Source organism: Oryx dammah, unplaced genomic scaffold (assembly GCF_014754425.2).
Source record: "Oryx dammah isolate SB20612 unplaced genomic scaffold, SCBI_Odam_1.1 HiC_scaffold_18, whole genome shotgun sequence".
Lineage (NCBI taxonomy): Eukaryota > Metazoa > Chordata > Mammalia > Artiodactyla > Bovidae > Oryx > Oryx dammah.
Window position 1 is genome coordinate 64223614 of NW_024070202.1, and position 22978 is coordinate 64246591.

At 38.6% G+C, this 22978-nt stretch overlaps 1 protein-coding gene across 2 annotated transcripts; it reads left to right on the forward strand.

The window, feature by feature from the left end:
* The first annotated feature begins 1088 nt into the window (after window positions 1-1088).
* Window positions 1089-22322, forward strand: KBTBD2 (kelch repeat and BTB domain containing 2). 2 transcript variants are annotated; one of them, XM_040259674.1, is made up of 4 exons: window positions 1089-1156; window positions 10802-11312; window positions 16328-16493; window positions 19141-22322. In XM_040259674.1, the coding sequence occupies exons 2-4, from the start codon at window positions 11143-11145 to the stop codon at window positions 20674-20676; spliced, it is 1872 nt and encodes a 623-aa protein (XP_040115608.1). In that variant the 5' UTR covers window positions 1089-1156; window positions 10802-11142; the 3' UTR covers window positions 20677-22322. The 2 variants fall into 2 exon arrangements, with proteins under 2 accessions (XP_040115608.1, XP_040115607.1); XM_040259673.1 differs by lacking the exon at window positions 1089-1156 and adding an exon at window positions 1464-1710.
* Window positions 22323-22978: the final 656 nt, after the last annotated feature.

Below are 22978 nucleotides of genomic sequence, written 5' to 3' on the forward strand. Positions count from 1 at the left end.
GGCACAGAGTAGGAACACAACCATCTGTTAAATGATTTGAATCTTAAGGATCAAAAACAGACATTTAGTCAGACTAAGCAGAGTGAGAGCACACTGGAGTTAATAAAGATGCTTTGAATTAGTGTCTAGATTCTGCCGTAGTCCCAGACATACATATCTTGGTGTGTATTCAGTTGATTTAATCTGGTCTAAAGAAGCTCTTCAGTAACATGTGTGCATTTAGTTTATAATTGGTCACGTACATTCTCCAGATTGGGCTTGTGCCAAGAATGGAAGTTACGCAGGTGGGTAAAGTCTATGTGGGCATTTCTGACAGTTTAGTGATCTATGAATAAATTGTTTTAGAGAGTAGATCTGTGACTTTTCTGCTTGCTAGCAAGCCGTACCAAGTTAACCACACCAGAGTGGGCCACAGCCTACGGCTGTTACAAAAGCCTCGCTTAGTGAAGCTGAAGGCTCTCCTTTGGAAGATACCGTGGGGAGCTGGAAGCCGAGGCATTGCAGCACAAACTAGCTGAAGAGCCTTCCCTCCACACGCCAACGGTTCACTCCCCAGAACTGCAAGCTCTTTCAGGTGCTGCTTTGAGTTTTCCCTTGGCCTTGAGACCAGGACATGAAGTCTCTCTTGATGAGCACTGGAAAACCGAACGTGCTCTGGTAAGTGGAGAGCGTGTTTTGGAGAGAAGGGGCCGAGGAGACAAAGCCCACTCAGCCTCCCAGCGTCTTTCTTCCCTGGTCTGGTGTTGTCTAGTCCACCTTGTTCCCACTCCCGGACTCAGCCTGCAAATTTCTGTATTTCGAGAGGGGGAAAAAAATCAGTCTACAGCACAGAACTTGGTGCTTGGCTGTCCGCATTTCCCAGCACTGAGTTTCTCTGTGCCCTCTTTTCACCAGGCTAGGCCTGAAGCCTCCCTTATCCGCACCCCCTGGCGCCCCACACCCGCGCTCCTCGGGGAGCGACCCCTCCGCCGCGCACGCGCCCTCCACGGACTCTCCGCTGACCTTCCCAGGGAAACCCCTTCGAAAGCGTTTCCCCGTCACCTCGCGCCTTCCCCGCCCTTCCTGCTCTTTCCGCTTCCTCCACGCGCCTGCGCGGACCCAATTGTTTTGGCTTTCCGGTGGGATCTAGCAAAGGAAAAGGGCGGGGGAAGCGAGGGTAAGGGCGGGCGGGGTTGGGGGGGGTGGTCCCAAGAACCCGGGAAACTGCGAAACTGACGTTTGTGCCGCTGGGCGCGCGCCTGGGCGCGCGCGGCGGGAAAAGAAACCTGGAGAAGGCTGGCCCACGGTCCGCTGTCCGCGCGTCCCCGGGTCTCGAAAGGGGCCCGCCAAGAGGGCGAGAGCGCGCCGCAGGGGCGGGGTGGGAGCGGCAAGTCAGGCGTCTCGCGGCCCCGGGGCTGACGAGGCGGCGAGGGCGGGCGGCGCGGCTCCCGGGGGAGGAGTCTGGCGGTGGTCGGGCCCAGAGGAGCGTGCGGCGGCGCCCAAAGAGGACGCAGTTTTCCGCTCAGGACTGAGCGGCCGAAGGAGGGCGCGAGGGGAAACCGGAAGGAAGGGGAGGCGGCGGCGCCAGCCTTCCTCTTAGGGAGGCGGAGGCGAGACCCCGGCCCTAGCCGCCGCGGGAGGGCCACGCCCCCGCCGCCGCGCTCCTGGGGCCCAGCGTCTTCGGGGCCGCCGGCCGCACTGGACCCCAGCCCTCAGGACGGAGAGACTCGGGTGAGCAGGCGTCTCCAGCTCCGGGCGGGGGACCCGGGGGCGACCTGTGGAGAGCTAGGGAAGGAGGGCCGCGGCTGGAGGGGGTTCGGCCCTTTGTGGCTCGGCGGGCAGGGGGCGGCTGCGGCGGCATCTTTCAAACCGGAGACGTTTCCGCCGCGGGCGGGGGATGGGCGCGGGCGGCCGGCGCCTCTGTCCACACCCGGCGGCGGCCCCGCTGCGGCCCGGCGTCCGGCCGGTGCTTGGGGCAGGGGCGGCCGAGCGAGTCGCTCGCGGGGGCGTTTCCGGCCGCGGGTCTCCCGGGCGGCGCCCTGGCCCCGGCTGGAGCCCGCGTTGCCAAAATCAAGCTGTTTCCCTTGACTACTCGCGACGTGTTCGCGAGACGCTGGGCAGTAGGAGGGCAAGCCCTGCGTTTTTTCCTTGTCCGGTACTTCTTAAGTAACCAAGAGATGTCTAGATTAACAGAGGTCCCATTGTGGGTCCACTGATGATTTTAAAAAGAAAGCAGAAGCTGCCCTTTGAAACGGAAAATTGTGTACGTATTTACTTTAGACTGAAATCTCTTAAGTTATTTGAACTCGACCACTTTTCTCTCCCTGTGAATTAAGCCGTGGAGTAGACTATCCCGATGTGGAGCGGTTATTTTGAGTTAACGGCTCTTTTATTTCCCTTGGTTTATTAATCAAAGCTCACTTTCTACTACTTCAAAGGGAGAATAATATACCACTCAGAAATCTCTAGAGTTGTTCGATGCCACGGATGACCCCGTCAAAATGAAAATAGAAAAAGAATCGAAAATGTAAAATTACCTGTGAAAGGGTATGTTTCTGTGAAATATCTAGCTAAAGTATCAGCGTTGTAAAAACGTAGGGTACAGGACGTCACGTGTTGTTGATAACATGAATCTGTACGTCTGGCTCACTTAGCATTCAGGCATTTAGAAACAACCCTACCAGCAGTGTACTCTGACTACAGTTATTTTTTATTTTTTCGATTGAGACCACTAATCAAAGTGGAATTAACAGTGGTTCTCTATTTTAAAGTAAGGTGGGTTGGTTGGTTGGTTTTGCTTCCCGCTGTGTTGTGAATTTTTGCCTGAGTTTGAGTCGTATGAACTTAAAATCTCGAAATTGTGAGTGGCTTACTTTAGTTAACCTTAGGTTAGGATTTTTTTCCTTTTTTTTTCCCCCCCCCCTAAGAAGGACTTTTTCTGACCGAAAGTAAATTGAAAAGTCTAACCAGTCAGTTGTTTTCCAGCCTTGATGATGTGGAATTTTGCTCATATTAAGATTACTTCTTTACTTTGATCTTTTGTTGGTCTAGTGCTTATTGAAGCCCCTTTAGATTGGGCCTGAAATTCTCGAGGTTGTTGTCCTCAGTAAATAGTACCAGGGCTGTGGCATTCCTGTTGAGCTTGGTTTATAGTTGATGCTTTTCTACATGGTTGTTTTTTCTCTACAGACAGCTCTTTGTCGGAAGAGTTTTAAGTGCTGTAACTCTTCTTTCCTTTTTGCTCTCCTAAGCATTACGGCAGAATCAGCTAGCTTTGGTTATTCACAGGACGCTTAAGGGGGTGGTTGGGAATAGAGGTGTCAGTGCTTCAGTCCACGCTCCTCCACACATTTTCTTTCTCCTAGTTAATGGGAATAATTAGCTATTTCATAACATCCAAACATTGAACACTGAATGTGTTTAAAGTGAATGGTAAATTTATAGAAATTTGAATGCAGTCATAAAAGGCAAAAGATTATTTGGTTTTCCCAAAGATTTTACTCATTTACTTAGAAAAGAGTTGTTTTTCTTCTTGCTCGTATTTCTAAGAGCAGGAAAAAGGATTGGTCCTGATGTCATAAAAGATATGAATGAAAATACCAAAGTCCTTCATTATATCTTAGTCTTAATCATTTTCAGTTTTGTAGAGTTTGAATAGAGCAGGTTATGTTCAAGTTACTCAGGGTATTAAAAATGATAGGTTGTTTTCAAGTAACTTTTTAAATATGTGAAGCTTACTCCCTGTTCACTTGCCAGGATTTTTCAGCACCTAGATTCTTCTGGGTGGGAAGGAGGGATTATAGTAGGAGACTCTGAGAAAATGTTATCATTTAATGAGAGATACTTTTTCAATTCTTCCCTTTTTTTTTTCCCCTCAGCTCCACTCCCTCCCATTCTTCTGACAAGTGGTAACGTGTAAATAGGTTCCATGGTTGGCAGGGGATTCTAGGTATTCCTCAGTTTACCCTTTTTATTTTTTTTAAGGAACTGAGAAACTTAAGTAGCCATAATTGTTAAGTGATTGTGCCCTTAATGACCTCATGAATATATTTAATATCTGGGAAATAGTTTTGTTATTGTGATTGAAAACAATCACTGATTTGGTGAAAAATGAAATCCTATTGAAAAAGTTAAGGTCAGTTTTACTTTATATTTCTTCAGCTTTCTTAAGTCTGCAGAGCTGAGGGGAAAAAAGAAAAGTGATAACCAAAATAAAAGGACATACTACAGTCATAATTATTCTATCACAAATGGTGTTTCCTTTATGTTGTTGTTTAATTTTTTTAAAGTGAGATAACTTACTGATCATAACGTAGAACAGAAGCCTATTCTTGTGACCTGAATTTACTTGGGATACTGAGCATAATTAACTTGATGGAGTCAGGTAGTCTTTTCACACTCGTTGGAAAAGGGGTCAAGAAGGAGTAGACCTAGGTTCTAAACTTGATTAGAGTAGAGGAAGCTGTACTGAAATTTCTCAAACTCACACATTCTTTAAAAGTCAGGGTGTTTGTTTTTTAATTGATGTTTGTCACAATTCCAGAAAATTCTGTTTGTGTAGTAGTTGACAGTCAATCTGAAGATGAAGTGGTTTTCCAAACATTCCCAACTGTCAGGGTTGTTTTGATAACTTGAAAGCAAACTCTTTCTAGCACCAATATATTGTCCTCCCTGAAGGAGAAACCTATCTTTTCACTGAAATGAAGAAAGGCTTGTCCTCTGTCGGTGGAATTTCCCAGGCAAGAGTACTGGAGTGGGTTAAAAAAAAAAAAAAGAAAGGCTTGTTCTATGACTGGTGCCTTCCTGGCTATCACTTAGTTTTTTTGCACAGGCATCAGCCTTCTCAAGGTTAGTCTTTGTTGTACTGGTATGTTTCATGATTTGTACCATCAAAAATACTCCCTAAAATCTTTGAAAAAAATTTTCTTATCTAAAATGGTATTAACCCAAGGCAAAAAGAGAACTGTGTTTGAGTGTTGAAACCTTGTAATTAGGACTCAGACCTGTGTAGGTATGAAGGTTGAGAAGGTGGGAAGGTACTACAAAAAGCTTGACCAGTAAGTGAGTGTGTTAAGTAAAATAATTACAAATTATTTTTTTGCACAGAGTAGTAGTTCTGTGTGTCAGGCACTGCTTCAAACTCTCCATAGAGCTCATTTAATCCTTAATCCAGTTGAGAAGAATTCTGTTTTTATCCCGCACTTTACAGATGAGCATACTACAGCACAAAAAGGAAATAACTTACGAAAGGTCACACAACTAGTAAGTTGCAGAGTTGGGATTTCAACCTAAGTAATTTGGCTCCACAGTCCATGCTCTAATTTTTTGGCAATACTTGACATTAGACTAGCCTTGGACTTTTTCTAACAAGTTTAGATCTTCTATATTGACATTTGTAGCACTGGAAGTTAGAGCATCACCTAAGTTAATAATATACAACTTGAAAGTGCTGCATACAGGTGATGACCTGTAGTCCACTGCTCTTCCTCTTTATCACTGTTTCAGTCATTACTGTGTAGTTTTTGTGCAGTCGCTGTTTGCAACCTCCTCCGTTTTTTCACCTGGAAAAGGAAATGGCAGCCCACTCCTGTATTCTTGCCTGGGAAATCCCATGGACAAGAGCCTAGCAGGCTACAATCTATAGGGTCTCAAAAGAGGAAGACACAACTTAGTGACTGGACAACAACCCTATCTTTTTATCCTTCCTGGTTTCACACGTACAGCTCAGTTAATTGTTAATCAGTCTCATTTTCACATTCAGTAGTTATTCAATCCTTTATTCTTTATCCTCCAGATCTTGTCTGTATAACATTGGGAAAACTTGTTTTGTATCTGTTTATGTTTCTGTTGGGACTTCCTTGGTGGCTCAGACAGTAAAGCGTCTGTCTACAACTCGGGAGACCTGGGTTCGAGCCCTGGGTTGGGAAGATCCCCTGGAGAAGGAAATGGCAATCCACTCCAGGACTATTGCCTGGAAAATCCCATGGACAGAGGAACCTGGTAGGCTACAGTCTAAGGGGTCGCAAAGAGTCGGACACGACTGAGTGACTTCACTTCACTTTCATTATGTTTCTGTAGCTATTCTGTGGAAAGGTACTATAAATGACACACTTGTGGGAATGAAAACTAGATTTCAAAGTGAAGTTAGATACATTTGCTTCCCCTACAAAATTTATAGTCACATTGATTATGCAAGGGAGGAAAACAAGTATTGAAACAACTTTCTATAAGAGGTATTTCAGATTTTTAAGTAGAATTGTGTGTATTGCTGTGGATTGTTGACTGATTTAATCCTGATGACCATTTAATAACAGAATGCTCTGAAACTCTCTTGTGTGGCAAAATTCACTCAGTAGAACCTTGGAGACTTGGGTAGCCTAGAGAAAATGTTAGAATCCAAGTTTTTGCTTTTTTTCCTCAGTTGCAATTCTACTCTTAATAGGAAGCTTTTAGATTAAAACATAAGTTGGTCTTTGTTCTCTACTTACTTGCAGAAAGTTGGTGAAAAGTAGAAGAAAGGATATCATCCTGTATATAGCATTCTAACCTTATTCATTGTTATTATCCACTGGTATCAAATAGGTCAGTCAAAATACCGAATTTAGCCAAGAACTTAGAAAAAGAAATAAGAATATGCATACTTTTTATGCCAGAGTACATTTTACTTTGTTAGATTCTGAATGTCATTATACTGTGTTTGTATGACTTCTATTAAATGTTTTTTCTAGTTGGCTTTTCTCACTGTGAAGTATGTCCTGACAACTACCTTTAAATTATAGGACCTTTCTATTCATCTTAAGGTGCCTGATACCTGGAAATGTGGCAACTGATAGTGGATTCCTAGCCTTTGGCCATCGGTTCATCTGCTGAATCCACGTGTTCATTGGATGTCTTTCCACAGAATTGTTTTGTACACATCTTCTGTATTTCAAATATATATAAATAAGTTGTGCCTACTAAGTCCCTTCAGTTGTGTCCGACTCTTTGCTACCTTTGGTACTATAGCCTGCCGGACTCCTCTGTCCATGGGATTTTCCAGGCAAGATTACTGGAGTGGGTTGCCATTTCCTTCTCCAGAAATGATGTAGTTGATTTTTTTTAAAAAAGAAAGAAATTTAAGTGTTTTTGACTCTAAAATAGTTTTTTTTTTCCTCATTGTGGGTTTCTTTCAGCAGATTAGAAAAGTCCTTTTTTTCTAACCTAAATAAAGGATACTCACTGGATTTTTAAAAAGTGTTTCAAAAGTTGACTGAGCCTGTAGTAAGTAGGGAAAGTGGTTGTGTGACTAGGTACGAGATGTTAAAATATTTCAGTTGAAAGGTGGAATACAGACAGGTTAGATTAAGAATTATATTTAATTCAACTTTCAAGCATTTAAGGTTTGTGCTTTTTCCTTGTTTTTATGACTTGAAGGGGAAACATTCTTCTGGGGAAAATATCTTGAAGTGTGTATTTTTGTTACCACCTTTTAAAAAAATTCTTAATATTTGATCAAGAAGCAGCCTAAAAGAGAGATTGGTACATTTATCCTGTAGTCCGTTTTTGTAGAGAACATTTGTTGAATCATGTCCGTTCCTTTATGTGTTGACTTTCGCTGTTTTCAGACTGCAGCAGCTTTAGCATTTGAGACAAAGACTCTGCTTACAAATCCTAAAATATTTTGTCTTTATGATGAGAAAAGAAAGTAGTATACCTTTTGAAAGTTTGAGTTTTTTAATTAAGTAATCATTGCATATGTTAACAAAATTTAGAAGGTTTAAGTAAGTCTTCAGTAAATGTTTCTTTCCTCTGCGTGTGACCACTGTTAACAGGGGGACAAATGCCAGCTGCCTCCTTTGCTCATTTTACTTGTGCTACAGTTTTTCTTATGGTAAAGGATAAAATTTCTTGTATTACTTCTCTATCAAAAGTTTGGAAATGAAAGATCATGACAGCTAGATTTTATTCTTTTGCCTGCCTGTAGATTTGAGTTTGTCCAGACTAAAGACACTCTTAAAATGATAGACATGTTTTGGCTGTAGTAAGAGTAAATGCACTTGGTGTCTTGGGGCTCTCACGGTTAGCAGCTCTCAGTCTGAGTACTTTCAGTACAATGACCAGCACTTAGTAAATACCCAAAAAACATTTGTGGAGTTAAATTTAAGTAGCCATTAATTTATGATTGAAAATTAAGTAAACAGTTTCATTGATACCTGGGAATTAAGGGGAAGTTTGTAAAATGTGTCCAATCTTTGGTTATTAAGTAGGATAGTTCAGACTTTGTGAAATGTTTCAGAGCGTGTAGTATATTGATTTTAAGGGCCTTTTGAAGGTTATTTGTTGGCCATCTTAAACTGCCATTTTTTACATTTTCAGTTAATACATTTTGAACTCTTATGTTCTCAGAAAAGCAACACTTAGTTTTATTTTGAATTGTACTAGATACTGATCTGTGTAAATTATTAAATTTATATGTCTGAATGACTTTTGCTACCTATTTTAATGTTGAGATATCTTAAATAAAAATTGTTAGGAAGACAGTGTACCCTAGATTTCAAAGGGAGGGATGGAAATAGGGGGTGTATAAAGCAGTGACAATAAGATTGTATAAAGTTGGCTCACCGTGTAATTTTCTAAAACCAGACTAGTATTGTTTTAATACAGTATCATGAATATGAAAAAAAGAAATCAAATCTAAAAAAATGGAGACATACATAAATGGGGCTCAAAAAAGGAACTGCAAAAAAAATCAGGTTCAGAGAGTATGAAGTCTTAGAGAAATAATCAGAGAGAACTTGTACAGCTACCCTGCAAGGAATTCTGGAGTGTAGCGTGTCATCTAAATCCATCCTGGCCATGGCCAGCAGCTCCTATCACCTGGTTTAAACATGGATGGGGACAATTTGGGGTCCTACAGCTGGGGTTAGGAATTTTAGCCTGTCAATATATACATTTCTGTCAGATAAATTTTTAAGAGGCAGAATTGAAAGATTGAGATAATAAGCATTTACAGTGCCAAATATTACATCTTCTGTAATACTTCCTTTGCAGTTCTGAAATTCAAAAAGCTCTTAATATCAAGTTAAAATTTTCGTTTTGTAAAACTTGATCTGAAGTAATGAGACTCTATAGTATTATTTTTCATACTATTCACATTTCCCTCAGTGAAAATAAGATGTTCAGTTATGGAGTTCTCTCCCAGACTGCTTGTAGTACATGATATATATACCACATTACCTTTATAAGATTTGAGAGATCCTAAATTCCAGAACATAGCTGGCTCTAAGAGTTTTGATTAAGGGCTTGGAGATATGTATCAACTTACACTCCTGTGTAAAAATGCTCATTTCTAACACCCTCACTAACACTGGGCCTTGCTGCATTATTAATATATGAAAATAGCCAGTGATTTTAGGTATCGTTAGCCTTAGAGGTTATGCAGTAAACTTAGATTTATAGGGTAACTTTCAGATCTGGAAGAGCAAAGTCATTACCTTAAATGACCTAAAGTCTCTGGCTTTGCACCTGTTTTAGTTACTTCCTTATATTTTACTTGGCTGGAAATTTGACAGTCTACATCAGGTTAGCAGTTTATGTAATAGTATAGGTTGGCCCGAAGTACAATGTGACCTCTTTGAGAGATGGATGATATTTTTGTGAGAAAAAATTGTTGTAGTTCCAAATGATAGTCAAATAGTTTTATAGTTTTCATGTCAATAGCACTTTCTGATTATGGAACTAAGAATCATCTAATTAGGAAACAGGTGATAGTTTTTTAACTATTATTAGTACTCTATATTATACATTCTTTTTCCTTATTTGTAATTCATTTGCCATATGTTGCTGCTGCTAAGTCACTTCAGTCGTGTCCGACTCTGTGCGACCCCATAGATGGCTGCTCACCAGGCTTCCCTGTCGCTGGGATTCTCCAGGCAAGAATACTGGAGTGGGTTGCCATTTCCTTCTCCAGTGCATGAAAGTGAAAAGTGAAAGTGAAGTTGCTCAGCTGTGTCCGACTCTTCACAACCCCATGGACTGCAGCCTACCAGGCTCCTCCGTCCATGGGATTTTCCAGGCAAGAGTACTGGAATGGGGTGCCATTGCCTTCTCCTGCCATACGTTATAAATACTTATTTCCAAATAGTATTTTAAAATTAAACTTTAATGCAGCTGGAATTTCTTTGATGAATGGTATTGGATTTTGTTTTTTCCTCCTGGGGGTGTCCAGTGTTATTTGTTGGAATAACCAGTCTTCTACTTTGAAGACTTCTTTATCATATCTAATACCTTTTCTTTTAACTTGAGTGTATTATATTTACTTGGGTTTTATTTACTTGCCTTTATTGTAGAACTGTTAATATATTTTAATATTTGATAAGTCATGAGGAAAGACTTGCCTCCCTTTCACTCAGATATCTTGGCAATTTTGGGGAATTCTTCCAGATGAATTGTCTAAAAATTGGACTTTAATCTCCTGAAAATTTTAAATTTACACATTTTGAGAACATGTATATTTGTATAATATGAAGTCTTCATGTAGTAATATATTTCTCTATTTTGTCATATTGTATGTTTCTGTTTTTAAAGAACTTCATAAATTATGCATATTGATAGGTTCTTTACTTTCTGAAATGTTTAAATTTTTTATAGACGTCAAAAAGATAAAACTACAAATGTAATAAACTTTTAAAGTATTCCTTTTCTCATGTTTTATTTTTATGGTAATGTCTAAAGTTGAACTTCAAAAAAATGTAATTCATATGTAAGTCTGCTTAAAGATTGTATTCTAAAAATGTACTGGCCTAGATACTCTGACTGATGTATATTTATTTTTTTTTTTTAGTTACTCCAGAGGATCCACCAAACATGGGATGTTGCCACAAAATCTACCTCGTGTGTTACTCTCTTTTGAGATGAACAACAGTTGCAAATTTGAGCAAGATGTGTGCAGACTGTGTTGAAAAACTCTGAAGAACCTAATTAACACAGGATGACCTAGTAGTGATTCTAAGCCTATAGCAAGATACTATTCATTAGTGAGTGTGTCAGTCTTGGTTCTGAATGCTGCAGATATCAGCAAGCAGAGTTTCTCCTTTTTTTATTTCTGAAGCATTCACTTGACCTTCCATCAGTAAGACTGACTTTATTCTAATCTGTTCCTGGAGATATTAATGGAATACAGTCATGTCCACTCAAGAGGAGAAGCAGATCAATACTGAATATGCTGTGTCCTTGTTGGAGCAGTTAAAATTGTTTTATGAACAGCAGTTGTTTACTGACATAGTGTTAATTGTTGAGGGCACTGAATTCCCTTGTCATAAGATGGTTCTTGCAACATGTAGCTCTTATTTTAGGTAAGTACTTTTAATCTTGGTTAGTTTGTAATTTCAAGTGCAGAATGTTACCTTGTTTTAATCTTTTGATAGAAATTATTTGAAACACTATTTAAAATTTAAAAAATTAGATGTCTTAATGTTTTGCCTAAATTTTCTATTTGGGTGATAAATTGCTTGCCAGTCACCTCCTTGTGTGTGTAAATAAGGGACAGGCAAGGGAAGGTTTTACAAAGATTAAATACAAGAAATTTGAAATTAAGGTTAAGTTTAGTGATGCGGAAGCAAGAAGGTTCAGAATACAGTACTGTTTTTTTCATTGAAAGAGAAAGGAAAATGAATGGTGTAATTTTCACTTACTCATAAGATTTTAAAATGTTATGAATTTAAGAGTTACTGTATACTTGATAATAACTTCTAGAAGATAATTGGTAGTGTTTAGATGTATTAAGGACTGTTTTAAAAACTATTTTTTATTATTATTACTTTTTAAAGGACTTTTATTTCCTTTGAAAAAATGAATTTTTTGCTCACTGTTGGTTACTTTGATCATTTGTGATATCTTTTTAGCCTTATCAGACTTCTTCCCAGATTGAAATAGTTAATAACTGATAATGTTGTTCTCTGTGCCTCAGAATTTAGAAGTTGATTTAATTGTTTGCTAATTATAAATAGAACTTTACATTTCTATGACTTTTTACAACTTTTAATCTTTTTAAGGTAGGTTTTCCTTTGTTACGTATTTCGTGGGAGGAATAGAATTAAGGCATAGAAATTCTTATGTTTGGTCACTGCCCTTAGGTTGAATCTTAATATTTGAAAGGGACAGAATGAATAAAGATGAATTAAATGTGGACTGGTATATTCATACAACAAATCTTAGCTGGCTTAAGTGGCGTTCATCAATGAAACTTACTTTATGCTGCTTTTTAGTGGCAGCTATAGACAGGACAGGTATAATCTTTTCAAGGCTAACATAGAGGAAGGTGTAGAAACTCCATATTCCCCAGTATAACACGTCTCATGATGATAGAAGCTTAGGCCCAGATTGCCTTGTCAGTTGCTTTGCTGTGCCTGCCGTTTTTTCAGGTTTAACTGTGGATATTTCATAGTTTCAGACATTGAAACTATTTTTATCATAGAAAACTTAGCATATTTGCAAACAGTGATTCTAGAAAACCTAATAGACCTAGAGAGGATCCTTAGAATCCTCTCGTGTTTCTACAGATAGAGATTCTTGGATTTCAAACCCAGAAGTTACGATTCTTCTGGGTCTAACTCAGTGGGTCCGAGTTAGAGTTTCAGGATTTGGGTATTTTAAGAGCTTCCCAGATGATTGTGATTGTCAGGATTGTTTTTGTTTTTTCATCTCCGTTGGCTTAGTAGATAGTGTCAGGAATTCAGAGTTACAGATTCAGTCAAACCTAGGTCCATTAGTTCTCTCTTTTTAATGGCTGTTAATTATGAATTGATTATTCTTTATTGGAAAGCTTTATGACTTGTGGATTTCCAGATTGGTATTTGTAATCATAGACTCTTTTGTGGTTATTACCTTAGTAGTTGTCTTGTGTAACTTTTAAACCTGTTCAGAAATTCTTTTTGCTTAATTGTCATCTTTATCAGGAAGGTAACACATGCAATTACAGGTTAGGTGTCTTACCTTTTTTTCTTCCTTGTTAACTTTATTTTTCATTGTATAGATAACACACTGTTCTCTAAATTCTCTAGCCATGAGGTTATTCTTTTATCTTTTAACTAACTGGGTTGGAATTGGCTTCCTGGAAGGCTAAATAAAAAGTTTAAATATTTCATTAGTATCACAATTTAAAAAGCAACACAATCTCTTTAAGGCTGCTGTTATTATCACTAGTTAGTTCCCTTCTTTAGCATCTTTGGTGTTCTAAGAGAATATATTCTCCCTAAAGCAAATCAGATAATAGGGATTTGAAGTAACAGTAGAAAGAATAGTTCTGCCCATGTTTGGGATTAAATCCATCCATCTTTACAATCCTCTGTCTGGGCCAATTTCATAATCCACAAGACCAAACCACATATATTAATTTTTCCTCCTATATATAACTTTTCTCTGGACTAGATAGTTATTATATATTCCCACAATAATAACTTGATCTTTTCCCAGGTTTTTTCAGCTGGATTCTGCTTTCAACTTTGTAGATTTCAGTATCCTTACATATATCACTATCAATTTAACCATTAGAAATTTCCTATGAGAAATTTTGTCCTTTGAACTAGGTACATTCTTTTGCAGTTTACCAGTTTCATTCCACCAAGAATCAAAAAAAACTTTTAAAATCCCAAGAACCTCTGAAGTAATAGTTTCTACTTCTTAGTAACATATACAGTAGATGCCAAGTGAAAGGGATTACTTGAGAATTACTCAGCACCTCTCTCACCATGGTAATTCAGCCTGCTATAATATTATGCAATTCAGCATTTATTCTTTCTTTGAAAAGCCTGTTTTAGATTTTTATGATCAAGTTGGCTCAGCTTCCCCTAGTGTCTTTCGTCTTTGGGAAGCATAGATCCTTCACAGAAGTCCATTATTCTGGTGTCTTAAACTATAGCCTGGAATAACCAGTCTCAGTGTCATCTGTATAGTCAGCTGTTCTCTTGCCCTACTTCCTCTTCCAAAGTTAACTACCTTCTATTGGAACAGAGAAAAAGCACATGAGCCCTAAATCTTCCATTTTTGCTCAGCTCTCTTGTAATTCTCTTTCAGGTTGCTTTTGCTTATCGCCCATGTGAGAGAAGTGACTTGTGACACAAGTGACACCAGTAGTCTTGGGTGCTTTTCTTAGTGTTTTCTTGTTACATCTTGGATATTTTTCGAGAATAAATCCTGTTCTCCTTTACTTTGATTAGGTTTATTTATGGCCATTCTGTATTCTTTGGGAGGCAGTTTTCAAACACCCTGATTGATGTTTTCATTCCCTTTTTCCATTCCCTAACTGCCACTTTTCCATTTCCTAACTGCCTCAAGTTAGCTGCTGTTCTTACTGCTCCTTGTGAGCTATACCAGAAATCACCAGTGCTTTCGGAATTACTTTCGCTACATTTGTTACCCTTGAGGCTCTAGTTTTTGACACCCTGCTTCCCTTGCCCAGAGTAGAATTATACTGACTGGCTTGTTCTTATTTCTCTGATGAATGTTTCTCAACCTTTTGTCATTCTTACTTTTTCTTCTAATAGAATTCTACCTCAGGTTGGTCATTGGGAATCTGGGTGGGTTTTTCTTTTAGTTTTTTCGTCTCTCTCATGTAACTTAACTTTGCTTTAACACATGACATTTTGTAGGTAATTCACAGTCTATTGCATTAATACCTGACCTTCTTCATAGTTTCAGTAATATTAAATACTTAATTGGTTATTGTATTATTTCTATTTGACTCAGCTGCCCACACCTTCAGTTAAACATATCTAAAATTTAACTCAGCTTTTTTTACAAGATTAACTTTTTTCCTCCATCTTACAATTTTCCTCTCAATGGTTAACACTATTTTTTTTCAGGCATTTACTTGAAAATAAAGAGCTAGCTTTGATTCTTTTCCTATCTAAGAAAGGAGCAGCAAAGAACAAGATGGTTAGATAGCATCACCCACTCAATGAACATGAATTGGAGCAAATTCTGGGAGATAGTTGAGGACAGAGGAGCCTGGCATGCTGCATTCCACAGGGTTGCAAAGAGTCAGACACAACTTAGCAACTAAAAAACAACAATCTACTCCCTATTCTTACTGCCAATGTTCAGAAAAGCACCTGATCTTGTTGGGTTTTTTGTAAAAGTTTTTGTATCCATTTCTGCCATCCTCAGTCAGATAGTTCTTACTTCTAACATAGATTATTAACAGTAGCCTAAAAAGCAGTTTTCTGGCCTCCAGCCTTTGTCTTTTGAGATCTGTCAGTACAGAGTATTCATTCTAGAATATGTTTTATTATGCTAGTGAATCCATGCTCAGAACCTTCAGCATTCTTCATTATCTACAAGGAAGTTCAGTAAAAAGTTTTGGCTCTGCTGTTGGGCTTGCGTGATCTTACCCCCGATGCAGGATTGAACCCAAGCCCAAGCAGTGAAAGCACTGGGTCCTAACCACTGAACCGCCAGGGAATTCCCTCTTGGGTCTCATGTAAGCCTTCTGTGATCTAAATGCCTGAACCTCTTAGGTTCAGCAGTCTCCCCCCCCAAAAAAGTTCTTATATTCTACCCTGACTGACTACTTCATCCACTTTAAAGCGTTTCTAATCTTGTCCTTGAGGTGCCCAGGCTAGTTGTTGTGATACCACACTTTAGATCACTATAGGCTTTTCTATATGTTCAGTAATACTCTTTGCATTTTTTTTTCATCTCTTCCCTATATGTGGACATTTTAGTTTGTATTCTTCATAACATAATTGCCTTTACAGCATATTTTCCTGCATGTAATAAATTTTTAGGAAACTGTCCTGCATATTTTTAGGAAATCATTTGAGTAAGTTGAAATTTTAACAGCTTTGTTGAGAGCTAATTTACATACAATTAAGTATTTCAGTATATTTAAAGAGCTATACAACCATCTCTACAATCTAATTTGAAATATTTCCGTCACTTTATGCACACTCACCTTTTTTACCCATGGCCCTAGGTAACTACTACTCTCCCTTCTGCCTCTGTATATTTGCTTTTGGGGGATATTTCATATAAATGGAATCATATAGTATGTGGTCTTTTGTATCTGCCTTTCACTGACTATAATGATTTTAAGGTTTGTCTGTGTACGTATTAAAGAGTTTCTTTCATTGCTAAATTCCATTGTGTGAGTATAAGGAATAAATTAATTTTGATATTATCATTCAGAATGGCATAGTAGAAAAGTTTGGTATAGCTTTGGCACTGAATTATACTTTTCTGTTGCCTCCCTCAAAAATTTTTCCCTGTAGGTTGTCCATCAGCAAATACCCTAAATAAACATTCTATGTGGTCTAGTTTTGGTGTTTGTTTTTAGCTCTACTTTTGTTTCCCCCTCCCACCCTTACTGTAGGGCCATGTTCATGAGTGGACTAAGTGAAAGCAAACAGACACACATACATCTGAGGAATGTGGATTCAGCCACCTTACAGATAATAATAACCTATACATACACGGGTAACTTGGCAATAAATGACAGCACTGTAGAACAGCTTTATGAAACAGCTTGCTTCCTGCAGGTAAGCAGTTTTTTCTCTCAGTTGTATGTGTTAACTGTAGTTTATTTTTCTTAAGAAGCATTGTTTTATCAGTGATGTATTATAGCTATGTAATTTTATCACAGATTTTAGAATGTAAAGTTTTTCTTCTCTTTTCAAAATGTATAAAAGAAAAACAATAGAATTTGATCATCTAGTAAACTTAGTTTTATGATGGGAACTTTACTGAAAAGACAGGTGAAAATTTCATAATAGTTTGATATTTTGCCTAGTATACCACAGAATTTAGATCTTAAGTAATTAAGTTTTTAACTGTGTTACTAAATTTAAATGCTTTGGTGTTTTGGCTAAAAGCTTAGATATGCTAATTTTTGATGGTATTACTTTTCATGGAAAATGTCAAGATTCTTAACAGAAGTTATCGAACAGATATTTGTAATAGCATGAGAACACACTGAGCTATTAAGAATTAAACTAAAAGAAAAAGTGATGATATATTTACATATGATAAACTGTTTCACTCTCTCACTCTTTGTTTCCCCTTCAACATTTTTATTTATTTTTGGCCATGCCATGTGGCTTGTGGAATCTTAGTTCCTGAACCAGGGTTGAAACCCATGCTCCCAGCTGTGGAAGCAGAATCTTAACCACTGGACCAACAGGGACTTTCACCCTTCAGAGTTTCTTTTAAATTTTAAGAGGCATATAAAAATATTTTCCAGGACTTCTGGTGGTCCATTGGTTAAGAATTCACACTTCCACTGCAGGGGACATAGGTTTGATCCCTGGCCAGGAAACTAAGATCCCACATGCTGTATGGTGTGGCTAAATAAATATATTTTTCTCATTTCTTTTCCTATTTGGAATAATTCTTTGTATTTTCAGAAATAAGTTTCTCCAAAGGGAGAATCATCAAACTGAAGGTTAAATTTTGGTAGCATAGTTGATGATACCTAGTGGGTACTGGATAAATGCGTGCTGAATAAACGTCAGTGACATTGGTTGAGCACCAGTTTAAGTAGCTTTCCTCCTTTTTAGTATGTATTCTTCTCCCCGCCCCCCAATTGTGCAGTGTCCTATCGTACCTGTAATTCTGGGGAAACTGAAGCCCATGGTAGCTTCCTGGTGCTTTACAATGGAAGACATTGATATCCTGAATCCAAACCTAAAAGGGAGAAATGCCTACTGTAAGCACTGTCTTCTATAATTTAAATGATTTCATTACTTTTTTTAAAAGCCAGGAACTAAAAACAGGTATTTTTAGAATTGCTAAATAATTGAGAAATTTAAAGAAATTTGGGTTTCAGAACACTGTTACTGTAAATAGTGACACCTTTCCTTTGTTTTTTAATCATGTTAATGAAACCGTTAGGCATATGCTTACCCAATGCAAACACAGACTCTTTCTCCAGGACTAAGGTTGCCATGGCAAGTCTGGGACGGGGCATTTTATGACTGCCAACATGGCTTTCACTATTAACTGCATGAACTGTTTTTATATGCCAGATACTGTACTGATGCTATATATCAGTTCTCATTTAATTCTAAAATAATCACTTAAAGGATTTCCCCATTTTATGCAGGAGAAAGCTGAGGCTTAGAGAAGAAAGCTACTTGTCTAATATTATACAAGTGTTGACTGGCCTATCCAAGTTTTGAATCCAAACAACTTGACTTCTTATCACAAACTGTTTCTAGTTAATCACTGTGATCTGGAATAAATATAGTAGGTAGCACTTGTAACTCAACTGAGATCTGTTTTGTCTTGAGAGAAAACAAATCTAGGAAACTTTGAGTGGCTAAGATGGGTTGTTAAATGTAGATTATTTACAACTGCACTGTTTTCTTTTGATTGGTTATCCTAGTGCTCCAGGTAAGAAAGGCAAATAACTATTGTTAGGCATTGTGTATTGCTGCTTTTTTATGAATATCTTATACACGTTGACAAAACCAGATTCTTGCTTCTCAACAATAATCATTTCCTATACTGATTTACATTGTTCTTACTTGATTTTCTCAGTTACATATTTTTTAAAGCCTAAAAGTATTTAACTTATGCATGAATTTCCTTACCTTTAGGCTGTTTAGGTTTTTAAGAGTCATTTATTGGGGGGTCTTGTTGGTGTGTAGCATGTGGGATATGGGATTTTAGTTCCCTGACCAGGGATTGAATCTACACCCTCTGCAGTGGAAGCTCAGGGTCTTAAACACTGGGGAAGTCCCCAAGAGCCTGTCTGATGTTATACTGACTCCTAAATAGGGCAGTTAAGTAGGCCACTAGACAGGAAGAAAAATGCAAAACAATACATTTTGAAAGTCCCTAAGTCGTATCTGACTCTTTGTGACCCCATGGACTGTAGCCTGGCAGGCGCCTCTGTCCGTGGAATTCTCCAGGCCAGAATACTGAAGCCGGTAGCCATTCCCTTCTCCAACCAAGAGATCGAACCCAGGTCTCCTGCATTGCAGACGAATTCATTACCATCTGAGCCACCAGGAAAGCCCCTGCACAGTCTTGTAGTTTTTTTTAATTACTGGAAGACACTATCTCTTAGCCCAAAAGTGTATCTAAAAATAAAACTACGGTATAAGGATTTGATTAATATACTTGTGTGTTACATAGCAAATGTCTAGCTTGCCTTTATCAGCCTTGTTTTCCCCCCATTTTTAGGTGGAAGATGTGTTACAACGTTGTCGAGAATATTTAATTAAAAAAATAAATGCAGAGAATTGTGTGCGATTGTTGAGTTTTGCTGATCTGTTCAGCTGTGAGGAATTAAAACAAAGTGCTAAAAGGATGGTGGAACACAAGTTCACGGCTGTGTATCATCAGGAAGCTTTCATGCAGCTGTCACATGATCTACTGATAGACATTCTCAGTAGTGACAATTTAAACGTAGAAAAGGAGGAGACAGTTCGTGAAGCTGCTATGCTGTGGCTGGAGTACAACACAGAATCACGATCGCAGTATTTGTCTTCAGTTCTTAGCCAAATCAGAATTGATGCACTTTCAGAAGTAACACAGAGAGCTTGGTTTCAAGGTCTGCCACCCAATGATAAGTCAGTAGTTGTTCAAGGTCTGTATAAGTCCATGCCCAAGTTTTTCAAACCAAGACTTGGAATGACTAAAGAGGAGATGATGATTTTCATTGAAGCATCTTCAGAAAATCCTTGTAGTCTTTACTCTTCAGTCTGTTACAGCCCCCAAGCAGAAAAAGTTTATAAGCTATGCAGCCCACCAGCTGATTTACATAAGGTTGGGACCGTTGTAACACCTGATAATGACATCTATATAGCAGGTGGTCAAGTTCCTCTGAAAAACACAAAAACAAATCACAGTAAAACAAGCAAACTTCAGACTGCCTTTAGAACTGTGAATTGCTTTTATTGGTTTGATGCACAGCAAAATACCTGGTTTCCAAAGACCCCAATGCTTTTTGTCCGCGTAAAGCCATCTTTGGTTTGCTGTGAAGGCTATATCTATGCAATCGGAGGAGATAGTGTGGGTGGAGAACTTAATCGGAGGACTGTAGAAAGATACGACACTGAGAAGGATGAATGGACAATGGTAAGCCCTTTGCCTTGTGCTTGGCAGTGGAGTGCAGCAGTTGTAGTTCATGACTGCATTTATGTGATGACCCTGAACCTCATGTATTGTTATTTTCCAAGGTCTGATTCATGGGTAGAAATGGCCATGAGACAGACGAGCAGGTCTTTTGCCTCAGCTGCAGCTTTTGGTGATAAAATTTTCTATATCGGAGGGTTGCACATTGCTACTAATTCTGGCATAAGACTCCCCTCTGGCACTGTAGATGGGTCTTCAGTAACTGTGGAAGTCTATGATGTGAATAAAAATGAGTGGAAAATGGCAGCCAACATCCCTGCTAAGAGGTACTCAGATCCCTGTGTGAGAGCTGTTGTAATCTCAAATTCTCTGTGTGTGTTTATGCGAGAAACCCATTTAAATGAGAGAGCTAAATACGTCACTTACCAATACGATCTGGAACTTGACCGGTGGTCTCTGCGGCAACATATATCTGAACGTGTACTCTGGGACCTAGGGAGAGATTTTCGATGCACTGTGGGGAAACTGTATCCGTCTTGCCTTGAAGAATCTCCATGGAAACCACCAACTTACCTTTTTTCACCGGATGGAACAGAGGAGTTTGAAATGGATGGAGAGATGGTTGCGCTACCGCCTGTATAGTCAGGAGTTCAGGGAGTGCACGCTTCGTCTGTTTGCTTTGTCATTTTCTTTGCTTAATGAGAGACTATGGAAGGACTGAATATGAGTACATAAAAAAAAGTCTATCTTTGATAAATTTTATTTTTATGCCCTACTTAATATTTGCATCAGTATAATATATATCAGTGAGTCTTAAAGATATGCTTCCATAATATGAAATAGATTATCCAATAATTGAGAAACTTTTATGTGTATCATGAGAGCATAACAATCTGGATTATCTAACATTGTTAGCCCTGTGTATGTACAGTTCCAAAAGTTCACTTATTAAAGTAGTTTCCTGTTCCTAGTGTGGTATATCACAAATTGTGCTGAGGCTATTTTGGTAAATGTATTTCATTCCCGTGCTTCTGTTTTGAAGTCCTGGAATATAGTTTTTTTCAGTGTAGTTAAGTGAGCTGCACTTAACACTAGTGTCCATGTTGGCATAGAAATGTTGTCTAAATCCTATAGTTGAGGAAGATCTTCCATTTTATGGTATTGCACAGGGAAAGTATGACTGCAGGATCAGTCTAACTATATACTATTAGGTGCATGTACTCTCTTTTCACTAACTTATACTTGTCTATCTAGAATACAGGTCTTCCAATCAGCTGGTCATTTACCAGGTGTGGACTTAAGTTGCTGGGCTTGCAATAAGAATTGCTAGTCCCTCATTGTGCGGGTCTGTGTGGAGCTTTAATCAGTAAATGCCTCCACTTTCTGTATTACATTAACATTGGCTCATGCATATAACTACCTGCTGCTGTTGTATTTCTCCATCTTAAAGATTTAGAGTGGGTTAACCAGGTCATTACACCTTAATTTAATAAGCATTACTGTAGAGTGATTGTGTATAGATATTTGTTAGCTGTCAGGGTGTGTTTTTTTTAACCTGTTGTGTGTGGGGGGGTAGGACTAGAAAGGTGAACTGTTCAGGAATTCTCTGCACTAGCGGTGCAGAAGAGCAGATAACTAGTGCTGCTCTGGCATTAATCCCAGGAACCACTAGCAGTAGCGGGCCGCCGCCAATCTAACATGAGCACAGGTGCTTCATGACAAACATTACTAGCATGTTCAACTGCATAATGTTCTGGCACTGTATTTTGAATGATATTAATTTATTAAATAAATTGTATATATTCAAAATCTGTTTTTCTTTTGTGATGAGAATGGTGTGATTAATGTGTGACTGTAGTTTTATGGGGTCAGCTTAGTTTGTTACCGGTGATTTTTTCAGAATTTTGAGATTATATGTCTACTTGTCTGATTTGAGCCTTACTTTAGCAACATAAATTACAGATCAATGACTGCCTTTCAACTGTAGTTGCCTATTAGAATCATCTCTGGGTACTTTTGAAAAAACTTGGGGTGATGCCTAAGCCTCATCCCAAACAAAGGAAACCACAGTCTGTACACTCTTCAAAGCAGCAGTCTTTTCGAACCCCATTGGTTTAGGCCGTAAATATAAAGGTTTGATTCTAGATTACCTAGATTAGATTCTGGTCTTCCTAGAGTATATCATTGATTATGTTTTGCCACCCACTCCTTATTGAGTAAAGTCCAAATTAGGTCTGTTTCAAAATTATAGAAAATCAAAGAAAAAAAATCCTGAGAGAAACCAGGTGAAAAAAACCTATACATAGTTCTCTTCAGCTTCTCTTCAGGCAAGAAAATGGAATAAAATATTTAAAGTGTTTAGAGTAAAAGCAACATAGAATTCTGTGTCCTGCAAAATTATCCTTCTAAAGTGAAGGAAAAAGATTTTTTGGCAGTTCTCCAAACTTCTTTGCCTTACTGTCACTTTTATAACTTGCGGCAAACTCTGAATCTTAGATGAGTTTAGCTCTGTCTGCCTTATCTAAATACAATTGGGTTGCTGATAACTGCCACAGAAAAGAACATAATGGTATAGACTGGTGACACTATAAATTTGTGATTATCATCCTCAACTAAATCCTCTACATTAGCAACCTGTCCATTCTTCAAAACAATCTGAAACCTGTAGTCTCCTTAAATCTTCACCTTCCCCAAGTCTGTTAGCAGATTACTTCTGAACTATCCATCACCAAATCTGTCTGTACCTGCATCCTCTATAGGTTCTCCCTCTCCTGTTTAGAAAGCATAAAAGCATATAGTATCTTACAAAGGTTGCTCTTATGATTCTGCTAGCTCCCAAATTGTCTTGAGCATCAAAATCCCATCAGGAACTTAAATACAGATTCCTAAACTCTAACCAAACCTTAAACTTTGCAAGCCTCCCCAGCTGATTCTTATGTAGCCT

What these genes read in the sequence shown, in the direction of transcription:
- KBTBD2 (XM_040259674.1), top strand. Translation starts at nt 11,143, where the DNA reads ATGTCCACTCAAGAGGAGAAGCAGATCAATACTGAATATGCTGTGTCC. An exon ending in ACATGTAGCTCTTATTTTAG is followed by an intron (nt 11,313 to 16,327) that starts GTAAGTACTTTT and finishes CCCTTACTGTAG; the next exon opens with GGCCATGTTCATGAGTGGAC. An exon ending in AAACAGCTTGCTTCCTGCAG is followed by an intron (nt 16,494 to 19,140) that starts GTAAGCAGTTTT and finishes CCCCATTTTTAG; the next exon opens with GTGGAAGATGTGTTACAACG.